The 20,731-nt window shown below is 39.6% G+C and overlaps 2 protein-coding genes across 4 annotated transcripts in view; one reads left to right on the forward strand and one right to left on the reverse strand.

Moving 5' to 3' along the window:
* Positions 1-1,298: 1,298 nt before the first annotated feature.
* Positions 1,299-11,170, forward strand: LOC118823447 (thrombospondin-1-like). The gene is given in 24 exon segments (XM_036593071.1): positions 1,299-1,493; positions 1,626-1,710; positions 2,213-2,772; positions 2,911-2,986; positions 3,102-3,194; positions 3,298-3,407; positions 3,710-3,835; positions 4,589-4,685; positions 5,168-5,341; positions 5,490-5,666; positions 5,821-5,994; positions 6,107-6,234; positions 6,325-6,477; positions 6,726-6,944; positions 7,038-7,059; positions 7,062-7,144; positions 7,653-7,812; positions 7,915-8,033; positions 8,509-8,743; positions 8,848-9,075; positions 9,161-9,432; positions 9,550-9,647; positions 9,737-9,876; positions 9,996-11,170. Coding segments are annotated over 23 exon segments (3,516 nt in total). The 5' UTR covers positions 1,299-1,493; positions 1,626-1,646; the 3' UTR covers positions 10,004-11,170.
* Positions 11,171-14,902: 3,732 nt separating this feature from the next.
* The window catches only part of fsip1 (fibrous sheath interacting protein 1), a 73,516-nt gene continuing 67,687 nt past the window's right edge, over positions 14,903-20,731 (reverse strand). For all 3 annotated transcript variants that reach the window (XM_036593512.1, XM_036593513.1, XM_036593511.1), the window contains exon 11: positions 14,903-15,396. In XM_036593512.1, coding sequence (XP_036449405.1) covers positions 15,157-15,396 — 240 coding nt within the window. In that variant the 3' untranslated portion in view covers positions 14,903-15,156. The remainder of the gene's footprint in view (positions 15,397-20,731) is intronic.

Here is a 20,731-nt window from a genome sequence, read left to right on the forward strand (position 1 = left end):
TGGACATATATGCATAATATATGGATCATATATGTCTGATATGTGGGTGAAAAAAACTTCCCAGTGCAGTTATAATTGTTACTATATTATCTGTTTGCTCTTAAATATTGAATTATTTAAATGTGTCAGGGAACAATATTTTAAATTATTTCACATTTTAATTATTCTATTGTACTTGTAAGCTGTGCAATAAAACAATTAAAATGTGAAATAATTGAAAATATTGCATGTCTTCAGACTTTGTGTAGCCACTTCATTAGAAAGTATGTGAAAGAAACATAGAAGATGCATAAAAACCTTTAATAACATGAACCTAGAAAATGCCATCCACATATGAATAATATTTCCTATCATATATTGTTAAATATAAGTGTTACACATATATGTTTGTATATGGTAATGTATGACTAAAATATGTCCCATATTCGAAAATGGCCAATTTCATATAAGTTAGCATGTCACATACATGTCCATATGTCACAAATATAAGTTGGGTATAAGGGAAAACCACAGATGATAATATATGTCATATATTTAGAACCCATATATTGCCATCTATCAGATGTCTGTATGGCAAAAGTATGTGTGGGCTTGACATCAAAACGTCATTATCGGTAGTTGGTGTTCAGGTATTCATTAAATCATCAGTTTCCAGAAATAAATGTGCCGCCTTTCACCTAAATCTGGTTTAAACATCTTTGTCTCAGAAAACCACATAACAGCTCCAGTAACTAAAGCAGTCTGACTACCTTTCTACTGACCTGAGGGCAGTTCTGTAAGAAAGGGGAGTACAGCGGCGCCTAGTGGACAACCTTAGAACGGCAACGCTATTTTGTGTTTTGCCATTTCTCTGACAACCAAAGACAACCGGGAGAAAGCAGCATATAAAACTCTCTTTTTAATGTTGTAATATACTTTAACCAGCTCGAGTAAGAAACTAGTGACATGTAATCACTTGTTGGTGAAAATTCATTTTCGCATTTAAACTCCACTCAAATACATGTATAGTAATGTTATCTTTTTCAAAGAAAACTTTGACCCCTGAGTTAATGAGGACATTTTGACCGTTTACTCTTTGAGATCTGCTTTTCCTTTTACGCTTTGGCTCGTCTTTAAAATATTTCTCCGCTGATGGAAATTCTGCAGTGGAATGCGGCTTTTTTTCTCGGATATTCTTCTCGCTGTGAGGTAAGAACACAGGCTTCGCCCAGTTTCCCTGCTTCCGAGCTCCTGATTGGCGGAGCCAGCGCCTCAGGGATGTCCATAAACTGGTTAAATAGCGCTTTGCTCTGCAGGTCTGTAGTGAGTACGAGCTGAAGGACGAGGAGGAGCAGAATACGAATGGAGAAAGTGTTCAGATAGTAGTAATACTTGTATATATTTAACCGAACGCGTTGGAATTTAGGCTTACAGAGTCTCGGAGATTCAGGAGTAAAGGGATTTTAACCAGCGCCTTTTTATCCGTTACTTTGGGATAACTTCTTCTCGTTCAGGTGAGTCTTTGTAAGCTAAACTGTTTTCATTATATGAATGGAACGTCCACTAAAACTGCGAACATGTGGATACGATATTAAATTTTGAGTCTACTGGACCACTGATTTAAAATCTGCTCCTTCTTCTCTTAGAATAAGTGTTGAGTTCTGACCATGATGTTCACCGCACTCTTTTTACTGGTGATGCTCTGGACTTCAGAAGGTGGCCGAGTGGCAGGTAAGAACCTGATTCATTTTTTCAAGTAACCTCAGCCTCTGTGAATAAGTATGTGCTGCTTAAACATGGACTTTAGGACCAGCTTAATGGATTTGGTTCTCTTACGTACCCTCTAATGTATTTAACTCTGAAGCCAGTTCCACTGTAGTCATTCACACTGAATTGCACCTGAACTGCTTTGCTGTTGCTAAAACCTCTAGCTTTCGAGCTTAAGACCAAAAGTAGCACAAAAAGGGAACAGAACCTAACAAACCTCAGTTCTTTTGCAGATAGATAACGGCCTACGATTCTATAGAGAACTTAATACCTGAGTTTTTTACCCTGATGCTTTTTATTCCTACTATTTTGATATCTACTTTAACTTCTACTTGAGTCATTATTTTATTGAAAAATCAGTGCTAATCCTTAGAAAAAATGTATTTCCATATGGCCAACAGGAATGCTCCTAAACTTAACCCCTTCAGTCCCTCTTACATCTTGTGTTTTCTCGTTCAATTCACAGAGAACAGAGATGACAACAGTATGTATGACCTTTTCGAGCTTGCACGCATCAATAAGAGGCACCATGGAGTGAGTTTGGTGAAGGGTCCGGATCCTTACAGCCCCGCTTACAAAATTCTTAACCCCAACCTGATCCCCTCGATCCCAGAGCACTCCTTCAGGGACCTCATTTATTCCATCCAGGCAGAAAAGGGATTCTTCCTCATGGTCAACCTGAAGCAAGCCAAAAAGACCAGAGGCAGCCTGTTGACCGTGGAGAAGAAAGACGGCTCTGGGCCCATTTTTGAGATTATCTCCAATGGAGATGCCCACACTCTGGATTTGGTTTACACAACAGCTAACAGACAACATGTGGTCTCAATTGAAGATGCCCAATTGGCAAGCGGCAGCTGGAAGAATATCACCTTGTTCGTGCAGGACGACCGTGCACAACTGTATGTTGGTTGCGAAGAGATAAATACTAGTGAGCTGGATGTGCCTATCCACCAAATTCTGACACAGGAGGTTGTCGATATTGCTACCCTGCGGATAGGAAAAGGAGCAGTGAAAGACAGGTTTATGGTAAGTGTTTACGAACTTGCATGTTTCATCAGTGTTGTTCACTTTCATTTAAACACTGAGGTGGCCTTTTGCTATTGTTTGTAAAATAATGTCACTTACATTCCTGAAGTTCTAAATATGTACAAATTGTCTCTACAGGGAGTCCTCCAGAATGTGCGCTTTGTCTTTAGAACCACTTTGGACACAATCCTACGGAACATGGGATGCGAGAGCTGTAAGTGATTATGCCAATCAGACGACCCCACAAAGTTTTTTAAAGTCAATTATTGTGTAGCCAAAGCCAGACCAAACCATGCAAGCAATACAAACCATGTTTGTTCTCTCCGTAGCCACCTTCATCACAGACGTCATGACCCTAGACAACCCTGTGAACGGCACCAGTCCGGCTATCCGCACAGATTACACTGGACACAAGACCAAAGGTAAGCTCCCATGTTCTCTCACTGGTTATACTCTGATCTCAGGGCTCCTTGCAGGCCTGTAAAGTCTCAGACCGAATGTTTTGCCCCTGTCCCTGTGATTCAGATCTCCAAGACATCTGTGGCTTCTCTTGTGAGGACCTGGCCAGCATGTTTAAGGAGCTCAAGGGGCTTGGTGTGGTGGTTAAGCAGCTGTCAAACGAGCTCCGCCAAGTGGTCAGTATCAAAACCAGCTGTGCTCAGCTTGTGCTCTCTCTCTCTTTCTCTCTCTCTCTCTCTCTCTGTCTGTCTTTCTGTCTATCTCTCTATTCAACTGCCGAGCCACTTGTTTCATAGTCACTTCTTACTCTGTGCCAAACCTCAAATTAGCCTCATGTGAATAGCAACAAGCCTTCTTTATTTCATTTTCCATCCCTCTGATTCATATCCAGTGGAATCCCTCCTGTTGCAGACTATGCCTCCCTTGGTGCAGTAGCTTTTGCTAAAACGCCCTCTCTTCCTTCTTCTCACCCTTCCAGACTGCAGATAACAACTTAATAAAGAACCAGATTTCGATCCACAGTGGGGTGTGCCTGCACAATGGCATTGTCTACAAAGACAAGGACGAGTGGACGGTGGACAGCTGCACCCACTGCACCTGCCAGGTAAGCCCATAGCTTACAGTGAGTAAAATTAAAGGGATACAACCAACAATGAGTTGAAAAAAACAGGTATTGGCTGAACTGTCCTTTTAATTGCACTCATCCGTCTCACATAGTAGCTGCCAGCAGGTTTTGGTAAGCCCAGCCAGTAGAGATTGAGTGAAAGCAGGGGTCATAATGAAGTGCAAATGGAGTGCTGTGCTTGCGTGAACTCTGCAGAAGCAGCTCTGTGACCACAGAGCATCTGGCCATTAGTCAGAATTTTGTCTGCGATTAGGAGAAAGTGAAGGCCAGCAGAGCAGTGGGAGTAATCTGCTGCTTTAGTTCAGAGAACTGAAGTTGGAAGCATCTGACTTTCTTTTTTTAAGCATTCCACTCATTTTGAGTTCCATGGTCTCACCATAAAATTGAGTGGAGCAAAATGTTTTTCTAGCAGCAGTTAATTGCTTGAAAAAAGGCCTTCACTAGCAGCAGTAAACCTTACCTCATACTAAGCAAGGAGTTAGACAGAATCAAATTAGTCCCTACTGTGCCAGTTATAGACCTTTGTGAGGGCCCTACCCACCCCAGCTAACCACAAACAACCTGGGGCTTTAACACCACAGGATTTCCCTGCCCAACCCAAAGGTCACTCATCTACGGCTAAACACAGACATTAGGTCTGCAAGAGAGACTTGTGTTTACTTACTGTAAAGTTTCTGAATTCAGTGATGAGAGCCAAGACTCTTCAACTCAACACAGCATTCTTTTCCATAGAACTCTGCCACCATTTGTCGGGAAATCTCCTGCCCGCTCATGCCTTGTGCCAATGCCACCGTGCCTGATGGTGAATGCTGCCCGCGCTGTGGAACTCGTAAGTTCAATGTCTTTTACCATTGGAAAAATGTTGTCACCTCTGCACACAAATACAAAAGACTGCAAAAGTTTAAACTCGTCTGGTTAAGTGACATGTTTTATTGATTTTCTAAATAAAAATAAGACACATGGCACTTTCACATATGGCAATTTTCTGCAAATTTTAGTGCACAATTTCTATTTATTTACCAAGTTTAGCATATTGGACAAAGTAAAACATGAAATATAAAATGTGCCATAACTTTTGCACATGCTACATGTTTTTTTCAGTATATCAAATTCAGCCAAAAAACAGTAAGTGAGGATTAAAATGTGTTAATTTCACTTCAATAAAACGTAATTTGACCAGGGGTGCCCAAACTTTTGCACACAACTGCATTTTAACCTCCATTTGACTCTCTATGATAGCTTTATTTGTCGTTATTAATAACACAGACATCAGTGATAAGCTCTAACCAAACCTCTCTCCTTTTTCTCCAGCGAGTGACTATGCTGAAGATGGCTGGTCGCCCTGGTCTGAGTGGACCCACTGCTCAGTGACCTGTGGCCGTGGCATCCAGCAGCGTGGGCGCTCCTGTGACCGCATCAATAGCAACTGCGATGGCACCTCAGTACAAACCAGAGACTGCTACCTGCAAGAATGCGACAAACGCTGTGAGTCAGAGCTGAAATCTAATCTCAATCTGCATGTCTTCACTACTGATCTACTGCACTATGATTTTTTTAAATCAAAGTGTACATCATGTTTTTAAAGATGTGTGTCTATGCGTGTTTTGACCGTGGTTGTAATTTTGTTCCACAGTCAAGCAAGATGGAGGCTGGAGCCACTGGTCTCCCTGGTCCTCATGCTCGGTGACCTGTGGAGAAGGCGTCATCACACGCATCCGCCTGTGCAACTCACCTACTCCACAAATGGGTGGCAAGGACTGCCAAGGAGAGGGCCGACAGACTGAACCATGCAAGATGTCTCCATGCCCAGGTAAGGGCAGCCTAATATGAAGAGCCTAATATAAAACAAGTCAATGTACTGTTACCTTATTTATTAAGTAAGGATTGATGTTCATGAAAAGTGTAAAAATATAATTTGTTAAGACTCATCATATTGTTTCTGTGACTTTGGTCTTGTCATTTAGTCAATGGAGGCTGGGGGCCATGGTCACCATGGGACACTTGCTCTGTCACGTGTGGTGGAGGACTGCAGACCAGGAATCGTCTCTGTAACAATCCTGTGCCCAAATATGGTGGAAAAGAATGTGTGGGTGATTTTAAAGGCACCCGTTTGTGTAACTCCCAGGACTGTCCCATTGGTAAGCAGTCTAACAGTTTTGCTGCCTGCTCAGGCTTCTGGCTCAGTATAAAAATGATCGTTTTCACTAATGGTGAAAGCATATGTTCAGCAAATTTGTCTTTTCTCAACAGATGGCTGTCTTTCCAACCCTTGCTTTGCTGGCAGTAAGTGCACCAGCTTCCCTGATGGCTCCTGGAAATGTGGACAGTGCCCAGTTGGCTATACTGGAGATGGAATCCACTGTGAGGACATTGATGAGGTATTGGAATTGTGAAGAAAAAGATCAGCCAGTCACATCAGATATCAATACAACCATTCTTTGCGTCTTAACACTACCTTGTTTCTTCAGTGCAAAGATGTTCCTGATGCCTGTTTCACAATTAATGGAGTCCATCGCTGTGAGAACACAGAGCCGGGCTATAACTGCCTTCCCTGCCCCCCTCGCTACTCTGGACGTCAGCCTTTTGGAAAGGGTATTGAACAAGCTATGGCCAACAAACAGGTGAGTAAAGTTCTGTTGACCTAAACTAATGTTCTCCAAAATGCTCCAAAAAGTGTACAGTGTAACGTCCACTAAGGCCATCTACTTAACTGATAAAGTTGCGTTAGGTCTGCTGAAGGACGAGAAATGCTGAAGTATGCAAGTGCTATGTCCCTCTAGCAGTAAATGGAGAGTACTGACCCCATTGGAACAGATAATCTTCTATGTGTGGAGAGAAAAGCTCTAAATCACATCTTATCTCCCTCTAGGTCTGTGTGCCAAGGAACCCTTGTGAGGATGGAAGCCATGAGTGTAACAAAAAGGCCAACTGTATTTACTTGGGAGTGTTCTCAGACATCATGTACCGGTGTGAGTGCAAACCTGGTTATGCTGGAAACGGCTACATCTGTGGAGAGGACACTGATCTGGACGGCTGGCCCAACACTGACCTCCACTGCGTGGAGAATGCCACCTACCACTGCAAGAAGGTATCCAACCACCCCCCATCACCCTATGGTTAAAAACGACCTTGCCATATAATTGAGGTTGCAACCCCTTAATCCAAACACATCTTCTTTCAGGACAACTGCCCTGACCTTCCCAACTCGGCCAAGAAGACTACGACAAAGATGGAATCGGAGACGCTTGTGATTACGATGATGACAACGATGGGATCCCTGATGATAGGGTGAGACGAAAACACATTCCTCCATTTTCAAATACCTGTGTGAGCAGAGTGCGGCGCTAAAGGAAAAGAGAGAGTGAACAAAAGACTTGGAGAGTGCAGAACAGTCAACAGCCCTGCCAAGAGCATACAAATAACAGTTTTGCAATGGGCATAATGTCAATGGTCTAAGACCTTTCATTCTATATCCATAATTTAAAGTTCTATGTTGGGAGAAAAAAAAATGTATAACTGGGCAAGTAAACAGTAGCTGCCTCAGAGCCAAATCGTACATACCAACACAGTTGATTCCTGAAGCCTAGAGTCTGTGGTGTAGAGCTCCAACCATTGATTTAGTACTCGCTTTGAAGTGAAAGTGTATTTCTAACTTTCCATCTGTAGAGCAGAAAACAGCCCCAGATGTTTGACTCGTTGCTTGAGTATATCTATTTGCCATTGACTTGGCTGTACTGATGTTTGAGTAAAGGTTTTCAGTGTTGAGCATGTTTTGTTTTTTTTTTGTCTTAAATAGGACAACTGCCCGTTCGTCTTCAACCCAAGACAGTATGACCAAGACCATGATGAAGTCGGTGATCGCTGTGATAACTGCCCATACGACAGCAACCCTGACCAGATTGACACTGACAACAATGGAGAAGGCGATGCTTGTGCCATTGACATTGATGGTGATGGTAAGAGAGAAACAAATGAGAAGCAACATGCAGCCTAAATGGGTAATTAAAGGGAACAATCAAAAGATACACTTTGTAATGAATGCGCCATCTATTGTTCAGGTATTCTGAATGAGAAGGACAACTGCCCATACGTGTACAATGTTGACCAGAGAGACACTGACTACGATGGGGTTGGAGACCATTGTGATAACTGCCCATTGGAGCACAACCCTGATCAGGTAAGTCTCTCTCCACTCCTGAAACAAGTTTGTGGTATATCTGGTATGTTTCACAACCTAAGATTGTAGAGTTAAGGCAACGTTTCTCTGCATCGCCTTGCTTTAAGAGTAGCTGAAAGCTCCTTACAGTATTTTTGAGTTGTACCTGTAATTTAGCTAAGTGAACGTTGGGGAGTTTTCTTGGAAAGGGTTGAGAGTTTTACTAGTAATTAAATCTTTGGTTTTCTCAGCTGGAATCTTTCAGCATTTCACTGTGTTAAAATAGAGATGAACAATTATAATAAACAGGCAGAAAAGATAAGCTGGCAGAATTTCATCTGCGGTACATTCAATTCATGAAGCATGAATGCAAGTGTATTTGACAAACACATTTCAGTGAAGAGTCACTGAATTAATAATTCAGTACAAAGCTTGTTAGCATCCCTTTAGAAGAATGGCTTAAACAAAAGCTCCATTCATTCCTCTTCTCCTACAGATTGACTCTGATTCCGATAATGTGGGCGACAAGTGCGACAGCAACCAGGACATTGACGAGGATGGCCATCAGAATAATCTGGACAACTGCCCATACATCCCCAATGCCAACCAGGCTGACCATGACAAGGACGGAAAAGGGGATGCATGTGACCACGATGATGACAATGATGGTGTGCCTGATGAGAGAGACAACTGCAGACTGGCCTTCAACCCAGACCAGATTGACTCTGATGGTAAGGACAGTCCAGTAGCATCAAATGATGTTGTTTTTCTGATCATTTTTTACTTTTTTTTTTAAACTTTCTTAACCTGGTCATAATGTTGCAATTTCTCCTAGGTGATGGACGTGGTGATGTTTGCAAAGATGACTTTGACCAAGACAATGTGCCTGATATTGAAGACGTTTGTCCAGAGAACTTTGCCATCAGCGAGACAGACTTCCGTAGGTTCCAGATGGTTCCTCTCGACCCCACAGGAACGTCACAAATTGACCCCAACTGGGTGGTCCGCCATCAGGGAAAAGAGCTTCTTCAGACAGTCAACTGCGACCCTGGTATTGCTGTTGGTAAGTAGCAGAAATCCTTAAGTTAATAGAACACTCTATAAACTCATCAATCCATTATCAATAACTGTCTTCTGTTTTATCTCAGGTTATGATGAGTTCAATGCGGTGGACTTCAGCGGAACCTTCTTCATCAATACTGACCGAGATGACGATTATGCCGGTTTTGTGTTCGGCTATCAGTCCAGTTCCCGCTTCTATGTGGTGATGTGGAAACAGATCACGCAGACATACTGGTCTCACACGCCAACAAGAGCTCAGGGCTATTCTGGACTGTCCATCAAAGTGGTTAATTCAACCACAGGGCCAGGCGAGCATCTCAGGAATGCTTTGTGGCATACTGGAGATACACCAGGACAGGTAAGCAGCACTTTCATCTTATGCTTGAGAATGTTTCTTCAGAATGGAAAAAGCTAAGCAGTCAGATCTGTGAGGATTGTGATATTCATGTTCCATTTGGACTGTGTTAAATTCCAGGTGCGTACTTTGTGGCATGACCCCAAGAACATTGGCTGGAAAGATTACACTGCCTACAGATGGCACCTGATCCACAGACCTAAAACTGGATACATCAGGTTAGTTTGCTTCAGAAAGGTCTTTTAAACTACCGACAATGGAAGCTGAGAACTTGTGTCTCACAGCCTTTCTTCTTGTTACTTTTCAGAGTTATCATGTACGAGGGCAAGAAAGTCATGGCAGATTCTGGAAGCATTAATGACAAGACATATGCTGGTGGAAGACTTGGTCTCTTTGTCTTCTCTCAAGAGATGGTTTACTTCTCAGATCTCAAATATGAATGCAGAGGTAAAATATTAGATGTTGTTTTTTCCAGATACAACTCTAAACATAAATATTATTTTGGACAGTTTTGACTGAACTTGATTTCCTCTACTAATATTTGCCTGTTCTTTCTGTTTGTTCAGATGTATAATACGACCATTTGGGATTTCCCTGAAGAATGTGCCTTTCACCTATTGTCGTCAGTCTATTTAAATGTGTTATGTATGTTCTGGGATGAAACTTTTACAACTCTTTCCTATGATGGGACCAAGGGATCAAAGGGAGAAGCTACAAGGTCAGTTCATGTGACCTTGGGGCTGACAGTAGCTGTTATCTGGAAGAGGACAGTAGAAGCCTGCAACAAAAGCAGGTAGAGAATGGACATCCCTGCACGGAATGAGAAAGAACGTTAAAAGACTTCTGAGTTTCTAAACTGGTCAGGTTCCCCCTCCTGTTGTGGAGGACCAAAAAAGGAAGAGTTATTGTCTATAATTGCAAAGTTAAACCTCAGATCTGCTGTGGACTATAATCACAAAAGGAAGAAACCTCTCATAAAATGAAGAAAAGCAAAAGGAGTTCCACTTCTTTCTAGTGGGTCTGAGGTCCCACGGAAGAACTGTTGAGGGAGGATGCACAGGATGGTGTGAACAGAAATGGACTGTTGTCTTTTACTTCAAGAGAATGAGTGTTTTCTGTGTGTTTGTTACAAACATCCCAAACTTGGACTTGTTTTTAAAATTATACCTTATAGCAGTTTCATGGCCGTAACAATCGGATATCAGTTGATGACAGCATGTCCATTGAAAAGCCACTTGCCTTATTTGGAGACGTGTTCTCCAAGCTGTTCTCAGGGTTAAAAAAACCTTTGTCATCAGTCTTTTGAAGCAGAACAGTAGGTACTAGAGCAATATTTATGCTCAGAGCATTTCAAATTAAGAAAAGCCTGTTAGAGGGGTGTAGCGGGCAGTTGTGACATTGCTTTTACTTAAATTGTTGGCACAATATGGACACACCTTGAATCGTTTCTCATCTCAGTGCAACTTTCACTTAATAATTATAAAAACTGAAGAACATACTGGATCGTTGGGGTGAAATTGCCTTAATTATGTAGAACTTCTTAAGTTTGTTCCAAACCAAAACAAATTTATAGTTGTTTCTTAGTCCTTCAGCACAGAGTGCATGACTAGTGCGTATGAGTATGCTCTGTATTCTAAACAAAGGAAAACAAATATACAAATATTACCTCATTGTTGTAAATTGAAACCAACTAAAATACAACTACATTTTAGCTGCAGAATATAAACCCGTTGGCTTCTTTTAAAAAAAAAAGTAGTTAGCAAGTGTAATACAATCATATATTTTTCAAAATGTATATAATACACGATATTTTTTGGAGCGTAAAATACCCCAACAGGGCATAAATGGATTTTTCTTTTTAAGTTATGTTGTGCTTAGTGAATGAATGATGCCTTTTTAAAGAATAACTTATTATTAAAGTTGTTTTTATCTATTTTAAAACGTAATTTCATGTGTGTAGATATATGCTATTTAAATAATTTATCAGGAAGTGTGACCTGACATTGAAAGTGTTTTTTGTCTGTATAAACTGTTTGCACACTGACTTGAGGATGTTTTTATTTGTTGTTTATTGTTTGTTGCTTGTTTTGTCCCCCCCCCCTTTTTTGTACAATTAGGGCTACCTTGTATTTTAATATTGCAAACTTTACCCACAGAAATGCTGTTTTTATTCATATCAGTTACTTTAAAAGAACAACAGAACAATAAACAGTTGAAAACATATCAGAATGTGTCTCTTTTGATCAAAGTATTACAGGGGAATTTCAGACATTTTTCAAACTTTTGAAAAGAAAAAACACTCAACACAGAATGATCTGATATGAAATGGAGCATTGGAGAGAAACATATTGACTCAAGTTTCTTTACAGTGGTGATGATGGAATGTCTACTCAATGTCTACGACACAGATTTTATTTACTACACAAAAAAACGTGTAATGTTGATGAAAAATAGTGGTAAAAAAAAGTTTACTTTGCCTTACAATGGCCAGCATGCACCTCTCCCCTGTGAATGGATCTGACCTACCATGTTTTAGAATATATATATTACTACTACTACTGCTAATAATAATAATAATAATAATAATAATAATAATTACAATAATAACAATAATAATAATAATAATAATAATAATAATAACAGTTAGTAAAGCACATTGAATTGCATTTGTGTATGAAATGTGCTATATACATAAACTTGCCTTGTCTTGCTTTACTACTGCTACTACTTCTACTACTACTACAACTTCTACTACTACTGCTACTACTACTACTACTACTAATAATAATAATAATAATAATTACATTATAATAATAAATAAAGCACATTAAATTGCCTTTGTGTATGAAATGTGCTATGTACATAAACTTGCCTGTCTTGCTTTACTACTGCTACTACTTCTACTACTACTACAACTTCTACTACTACTGCTACTACTACTTATACTATTACTACAACTGTCTACTACTACAACTACTTCTACTATTACTACTATTATTACAAGTACTACAACTACTTCTACTACTACTACTATACTACTACTCGACTACTACTATAGCTACTACTGCTACTATAGCTACTACTGCTATACTACTAATATAACTACTACTACTACTATAGCTACAACTACTACTACTATAGCTACTACTGCAACTACTCCTACTATTACTACTACTACTAAGCTACTACTTCTACTACTATAACTACTACTATTACAACTACAACTACTACTTCTATTAATAATAATAATAATTATTATTTACAGAGCACTTTTCAAAGTAGCAGCTCAAAGCGCTTTACAGACAGGTGATAGTTGAGTAATAGTAATAAAAGGCCCGTCAAAGATATTGTAAAACAATGTCTCAGGCATTTAATGCAACAGCTTTCTGTGACATAGCTTTAAGAGGCATTAAACTCTTGAGACGTCTGGTCCCTATCACCACCACTGTGAACAATTCAGACAGTTTTTTTTAGAATGGAGCATTTCACATCAAACCACTCTAAATGACTTTGCTTACATCTTAACCATTTAATTATGCAGAAAAAATAGTGGAATTCCTCTTCAAACCTTCCACAGAGGCAAACCAAAAGTAAATACATCCCAGATCTTAACTGAGTAGTCAAAACATTAGTAGGAAACTTATACTAAGCTCTGGATGGCGACTAAAGTGTTAGCATGGCAGTCGATGGTTTTACTGAAAAACACCCTTACTTTGCCTTTACAAACACTGAAAAAGGGAGAGAATATTTTGGAAGCTACTGTTACATTCCTCTAAGAGACAGCCTTTGCTCTTTGACTGTTCAATGTGTGCTCTTAAGACCACGATCTAAAAATAGAATCAGGTGCACGGATTTTGGGACTTTTCACATCCTGTTTGAACAGCTGAAGCACTGAAGCACTAAAGCTCCACTTTAACAAGCACTGCACAGCCATTTCTAAACAAATGTATTCCAGTACAGATGACTGATTACCTGTTACAAATGTAATCTGTAACCTAATCCAAAGAATTACTATAGAAAAATAATTTAATCAAATGACTTTCTGTCCTTTTGGATTATTTCTCTTTTTAAAGTCATATAATGACATGAAGACAAAGGCCAATTTCAACAAGGCGTCTTTAAACAAGGCGAACAGGAAAAGTGTACTGCTGTAAGACATAAAATGATAGATTATAGGTGATGTATAATTGTCTGCCAAAACTATGCACACTGGATGGGAAACAATATATGGTTGTATGCAAAAGTTTGAACACCCCTGGTCAAATTATATGCTTTGCTGATTTTCTAAGTGAAAATAACAAATTGGAAAAAAAATAAAACACACAATATAAATGCACCATTACTTTTGCACAGGTCACTTTCATGTTTTTTCCCCACAGTATGTTCAATTCAGCAAATAGTAATTGTGCATTAAAATGTGCAAAAGTGTGCTCTTTGTAGAGAATACAGTTGCATACAAAGTCTGAATGCACAATTACTGTTTATTTGCTGAATTAAACACACACACACACACACACACACACACACATATATATATATATATATATATATATACACACACACACACACACACACTTTCACTTATTCTATTTGTTTTGGTCAACATATTTTTGCACTATATTACGCTTTTATCTTAATTGTTCAGAAGATGTGAGATGCTTTGGTTTTCTTTCTCTCTGTTTTTAGAGTGTCACAAAGAAATCACAATCACAAGCACAGAACACATCGCTGGGCACATTCATAGCTTTTTGACAGCAGTTACTGCATTATAGTTTGATTTCTGCTGCATTTTGTAGCTACTACAAGCCAATTTGATGTTTGAAACAGTACAATTGTGGTATACTTAAGATGCTAATTATGTACGTAAGAAGAGTTATCAGTATGTTATTTAGTCCATTAGATTTTTAGTCAATAATTAACTGGTCTGTGACAGTCAAGTTCAGCGTAGCTTAGTTAAATGAAATTAAGGTTAGATTTGGGCTAACCTTAACATCTTAACATACTGAATGTGCAAGACTCTACATAGACTTTGTCTGAACTGGGAAATGGACCAAATGACACTAAGTCAGCTGGGATAATGTGCTGAAGTTGATAAAAGCAGTCTTTATGATAACTGTCGCTATTGGAAATAAGCTTTTATAAATGTTAATGTAGGTTTATGTCAGTTGTCATGAAGGGCTTTTGTAACTGTCAAGCAGCCTTATGAACTTGACCTAAAGTGTTACCCTGGTTTCAAAGTATGGCTCGCACGTGTAACTAAATGGTAATGTAAAGCAACCAGAAAGCATAATTTTTCATGTTACAGATTTAAATAATGGAGTGAGAAGTGAAATCTTAGTAACTTTAATTTAGGTCAGTGCACACAGCAAAGACAAACTACTACACCCTGAACAGAAACTCACCTTGTGGATAAAACTGGCTTTGGCTGCAGTATATAGAGGAAAAAACCTCTAGCTAGAGTAGACGAAGAGAATTCAGCACTTTGGGGCAAATATGCTTGGAATGTTCTCTCCATAAATCAAGCTGTAATAAATTTTTTTTTATTTCAGTCAAACTTTCAACAGCTTTAATTATACTTCAACAAGAATACAATATGGTAATGATTTTTTCCAATATTTCAACACAAATAACAAAACTGGTATTTAAGCATTCTCACCATGTCAAACATCTAATATGCCCATGCATTTCCTCTGACTCCATTAAGACTACAACTTAACCTTGCAGGATTCAGTCCAGGGTGGCTTCTTCACTCTCATGGGGGGTGCTGGGAGTTCCACAAGCTTCCTGCAGTAACTCCGAGATAGCAGAACTGGACAGGCGGGGCGTGCTGGCCAGCAGAGACATAGCGTGGCTTTCTAAAGCACAATAGGGTCTTGGGGAGGAGTCTTCTGTACCTGAGCCAGAACATCTGCTCAGGGCCATCTCACACTCCACCAACAGGCTCCTTAGTTGGTCCTCAGGTAAACTCTGCAGGTGAAAACATGAGAATCAGAGAAACTGAAGTAAGTTGCTCGGTGAACAGTACAGCACACCAACCTGCCTACACTCAGGAAAATGAATCAAGGGGGTTTGACTTACAAGCTGAAAATATATCAACATTATTTACAGATGCATTTTGTGGAGGGAACAAGGTTCCTATGTGCTAACTGTAGTCTATTTGATTGAATGGATTTGTGTGGCAAAAGAAACTTAAAGGTCCCAATTAATGGAAAACCACATTTTGTTCACTAAATTTTCAAAACCTATCTCTCTGTCCATACAGTCCATACATGGAAACTAAACTGCACATTGTTGTTTTTGTGGCGTCACATTGACCTACACATTCACATATATTCGCCTTATCAGCTGACAGCAGTTTAGCCCTGCCCATTCACACCAAAGTTATAAGGAGTGTTTCAGCCTGGACAGCTTTTAGAACAGGGCACAATACTCAGCCAATCAGAACAGAGACAATTATTTACAAATTATCTTTTTTTTAAACAGAATTTGGAAGTACCAGCTGTCCATTACAGTGCGATAGAATGAAATGAATGGCGCAGTAATTAAAAATTACTTAGAAAAAATCTTCTTACATTCATAAGTTAAGAAAGTTTTGTTCCCCTCCTGTAAAGTTACCATTTTGGAAAAACAAGGTTTTGCCTTATAGGTATAGTAACAAAAGCAGCCTATTGAAGTCTAGGGGACAAAGAGAGGTCGGAAAATGCTCATATAAAAATAGATTATGACTGTTTTTGGTATATATATATATATAAAGGAAAAAAGGAAAAAGTAAATGAAAAAAAACAAGAATAGTATAAACCATGGGCCTTTTGAGTTCTTACTAGGAATGCACTGATATTGGAATTCTGGGCCGATGCCGATATCGGATATTTTTAGTTTGCATATCTGCAGATGCCAACATTTATAAAATGTAGAAATTGGGACTACATCTACCTGGTTTAGAATTACAGACAAATGTAATATTGATTTGTAGAGGGTTACAAATGCAGTAAAATGAATAAAACAAAGACATTTTAGTGCAGTCCCCCAGCATCACCTAAATGTTCTGCTCTTCTGGAGTACAATAACTATGTCAACAAATATCGGGTTGAAATATCAGTCAAATGTTTTTAGGTTGATACCTACAAGATCCGGTATCATCAGTGCATTCCTAGTTCATACAGCTATTCATTTTATTGACTGTAGAAGACAACAAAAGGAATCAAATGAAATAAAAAAAACTCCAGTTACATCCTCTGAGAACATTGCTGTGACAAGTACAAGACATTATAATACACCTATATCCTTGATGACGTGTAAAAATACATGCATCCTCTTATTGTACCCTTCAATACTACAAGATCAACACCTCAGAGAAGTCATGTGTTGTATGGTAATTGGTGCAAATGTTTTATCACTACATGGCCTGTTTACCCACTGACTATATCACCAGATTTTGCTCTGGTATTTCCTAATGATGAATCAAACTGTCATCAAAGTCCCCCGAGCTACTTGCACTGCACTCGTCCCAGAGAAGGTCTAGTTTTGGCCTAAATAAACACAGCCAACAGCGTAGGACAGTTCCAGTTGGAGAGCAGATTGTTTTTCTATCTGGGAATGAGAGGAATCACTGCTTGTTTTTCTAACTGGAGCTGTGATGAGTCTCCGCCTAACACTCAGGGACTGTGGGAGTGCAGAGCTAGTTCATCAAACGATGCCGGTAAGACTATCCTGAGAACCACCGGCCTAAAAACTACTGTACGGCCACGTTTCCACTGCTGGAACTGAACAATGCATGACACATTTTTTCCTCCTGATAAACCCACTCATTCTGGCCACGTTCAACACAGCACGTTTTTGGCTTGACAGTAATGACGGGCTTTATCTTTCACACTCCACATCTTCATCAATTCCACTCTATATCAAACCATCGAAACAGTCCAGCCAAGCAGACAACAGCCCAGCCAAGCAGACTTACTCCTCTCCTGGTAGGTGTAATCTTAAATGTTCCACCACATCATATGACCCCCTGACACAAATCCATCGCAGACCGTCTTGTGTCTCTGTTCTATTAACGGAACCCGTGTTTTACTGCTGAAGAGTGCAGAAAGGAGCAGCATTGTTCATCAGTCTTCTCTTACTGCTGCAAAGATGGAAGGTCACCACCATTCCTTGGTCTCCTATGACCCCCCTCAGGCTGTACTCAACGCCCCCAGTGAACCTCCAGCATCTCCATCCATGACAATGCCTCTGACCTACGGCAGGTTTTCCACAGACCTTTGCTGTGCTGTATCATTTGCTGTCTCTTGCACAGTTTGTCAGGGTTAATGATCTGCCTCAGGCCACAATGAGGAGGGTGGTGCTCCTCAATTTACCTCTCTTGTAATCATCAGAATTGCCTCGGTTCCTTTTCTGATCTAATGTTAATGCAAAGGGCTATTCTTTCGCAGACACATTCCAGCTCCTCACCTTTCACTTAAGCTCCTCGGCACTCCTCAAACTGTCAAGACAGGCTCCATAGACTTGACTTATATCCACAGACCTGACCTTCAACCTCTACACTTGAATAACAGAATCCTCAGTCTAAGACGACTAGTTTAAGGGAAATTGTGCTGATTTTTCAAATTGTCTGCATTATTCAATCTTTAAGACATAAGTAAAGTCATTCAGAGAGATATGAAATGCTCTGTTCTAGAGAAACTTACAGAGTCAGAACTGTTCACTGTATCACTGTGGTGGTGATAGGAACCAGATTATTTGAAGAGTTGAATGCCTCAAAAAATCTCCCTCACATAAAGCTACTACATCAAATTCTTATGAATATGCAGTCTCATGCCTGAGACATCGTATTCTGATAATTTATAACTTATTTTAAATTCCACTTATGGAGGGAGATACATGCAGGGTGTTACAAGGCAAAATAATCCCCAAAGAAAATGCATTCTTTTCAAATTTACCACTATTTTACCATCATAAACATTACACATAAAAACATCAGATGACACATGCAGGCTCAATGATATTTTGCTAAATATAATGGAAATAAAATGGCTATATTTGTGTTGTAGACAGCAAGACCTCTGGTTCCTCTTATCACCTCTGTAATATGAAATATTCCGTAAGACATTTCACATCAAACCACTCTGGGCTCATTTTCTGAAAACATCTTAGTGTTAAGATCATCTTGGCTGGTAGAGAGAGTGTTTAGGGTGATGCTCACTCTTATCAATGTGGTTTAGGGCACATATGACTTACTGAGAGCTGGGAACATGAATAAAACTTCACTGTGTAGCTGAATGCAGCAGGGAGGTACTTTAAACTAAAGATGTACTTCACGAAAGCATATGGACACCACAAATGACATGTTTCTTTTTGTAATAACTTAACACTGAATTTTGTCAAACTGATGATTTATGGTTATAAACAAAAACAAGAGAAGGTAATCTGTAAAATTTGGTTCATTTTTATAGTTCACAGTAAGTCATACTGTGTCCTAAACCACATCAACAGGTCTGTGTGCCCTGAATGTGGTTTAAGAGTAGTTTTGGGAATGTATTTATGGAAAACATTTTGGTGACTATTGACTTCCAGTGTTTGTTAGCAACGTTGGTCTTGCAGCTCTAGCTCAAACATTAAGAAGCAACATTTGGACATCAAACATGTTTCAGCTGATTGATCACATCTGGGGAAAGTGGAAAATTGTTTAAATTAGATATTTGGTGAACCACTTCTTTAATTTGTGGTCTACACCGTTAACATCAGACTACATCTTGTTTGGCCTTTTAGCTGCAATACTACTAGTCATACAGTGCTGCGCCAAAGCTTTAGGCAGGCAAAAAATTGTTTAAAACTATTTATCTTGGCAGTAAGTGTGTTTTTGCCAGTAAAAACACTACGTTATTAATATGTTGGCGAGAAGAACACAGGTTTGGTTCCTCACTTCTCACTGCGCTGCAGCCATTGCATGGATTTATTAGATTCCATCAGCAGCAGCTGATTTAATGAAGGACTGATTAGCTTAAGCAGGTAACTGTAAATACTGGATACTTTCTCAAAGATAGCTTTAGAAATGTTTAGGTACTCATGCACATAAAGTCACAGTGTAGTGTTTATTTGTATTTGTTCTAATGTCTTTTTTAACCTTACATATCATTTTCTCAGCTTGCCTAAGAATTTTTCACAGCACTGTACTTTCTAAAGAGTAAGGCCATGTTTCTTAAACGATACCAGACCAGTTACATGAGAGTAAACAAAGTCTCTCTTTGTTTATTATACACCTTTCATTCTGTTAACCTTTGTGCCGAGTCCATCTGAAATGACTACTGTGCCGCTTCTCTCTCACCACACTAAAATAAATAAGTGGCCACTGCAGGGCGAAGTGCAGTACAGCAGGAGATCCTGGAGAAAATTCTGTGTTGACATTAAAACAAACTGCATCCGGTATGAACTGAGAATACTTGACCTCTAAATTACAGCATGTAACACGCTATGCTCTTACATATTAACACAGGTGGGCATTAAATCAATCCCAACCCTCTGAAGACACAAAGTAGGTCAGTGGTTAGGATCGGACGCTGGCGTTTTCGTGCTGGAGCCTGGCCTGAGGAAAACATGCCTTTGGATTGGAGAGTTATGTGTTTGAACACGCTGGAACTTAGACAGCTGAGGAGACTCTTGCAGTTTTCTCTGTGAGCAGGACAAGAATCACAGAGACATGTTAAATACTAGTGAATGGTGTGAAGTCTACAGATCACGCCTTAAAAAATATTAGGTGAAAAGTCCACTGGTACAATTAACGTTACTTCTGTTGGCACCTCCTGCTCCACACATACTGTGCTGTTTCATACTAAAACACAACAAATAACGAAAGGAAACTATGGAGACTGAATGCTGGAAGTAGCCAGTTTGACTTCAGATTGCATATCATCTCTTTTCTTACATCATTTGAAAACACCAGCTGCCCATTACAACTTATGATGAATGGACAAACAGAAATGTTGCAAAGCAGAACAAAGACAGTAGCAGACAGATCCTGAGCGCGTCTTCGTCTACAGCACACAGCAGCATCACAATGAGAGAGCCGCTGCTCCGGACACTTCTCCCTGCCAGCCCTGAGGCCATGCCACATGTTTCAAAAGAGACATTTCAACAGGCTCAGTCTAGGAGTCATGCTTCAGACTAGTGCTGCATTCTAATGTACAGAGTACTGTAAAAGACACTTTAGCCTTTCAACCGTTAGAAGTCAAACTATTACTGTCATTTTTCTGTACTATTCACATGTAATTATGCAAACACATATTTAACCACAAAGTTACAGACATGC

Source organism: Colossoma macropomum, unplaced genomic scaffold, assembly GCF_904425465.1.
Source record: "Colossoma macropomum unplaced genomic scaffold, Colossoma_macropomum, whole genome shotgun sequence".
Classification (NCBI taxonomy): domain Eukaryota; kingdom Metazoa; phylum Chordata; class Actinopteri; order Characiformes; family Serrasalmidae; genus Colossoma; species Colossoma macropomum.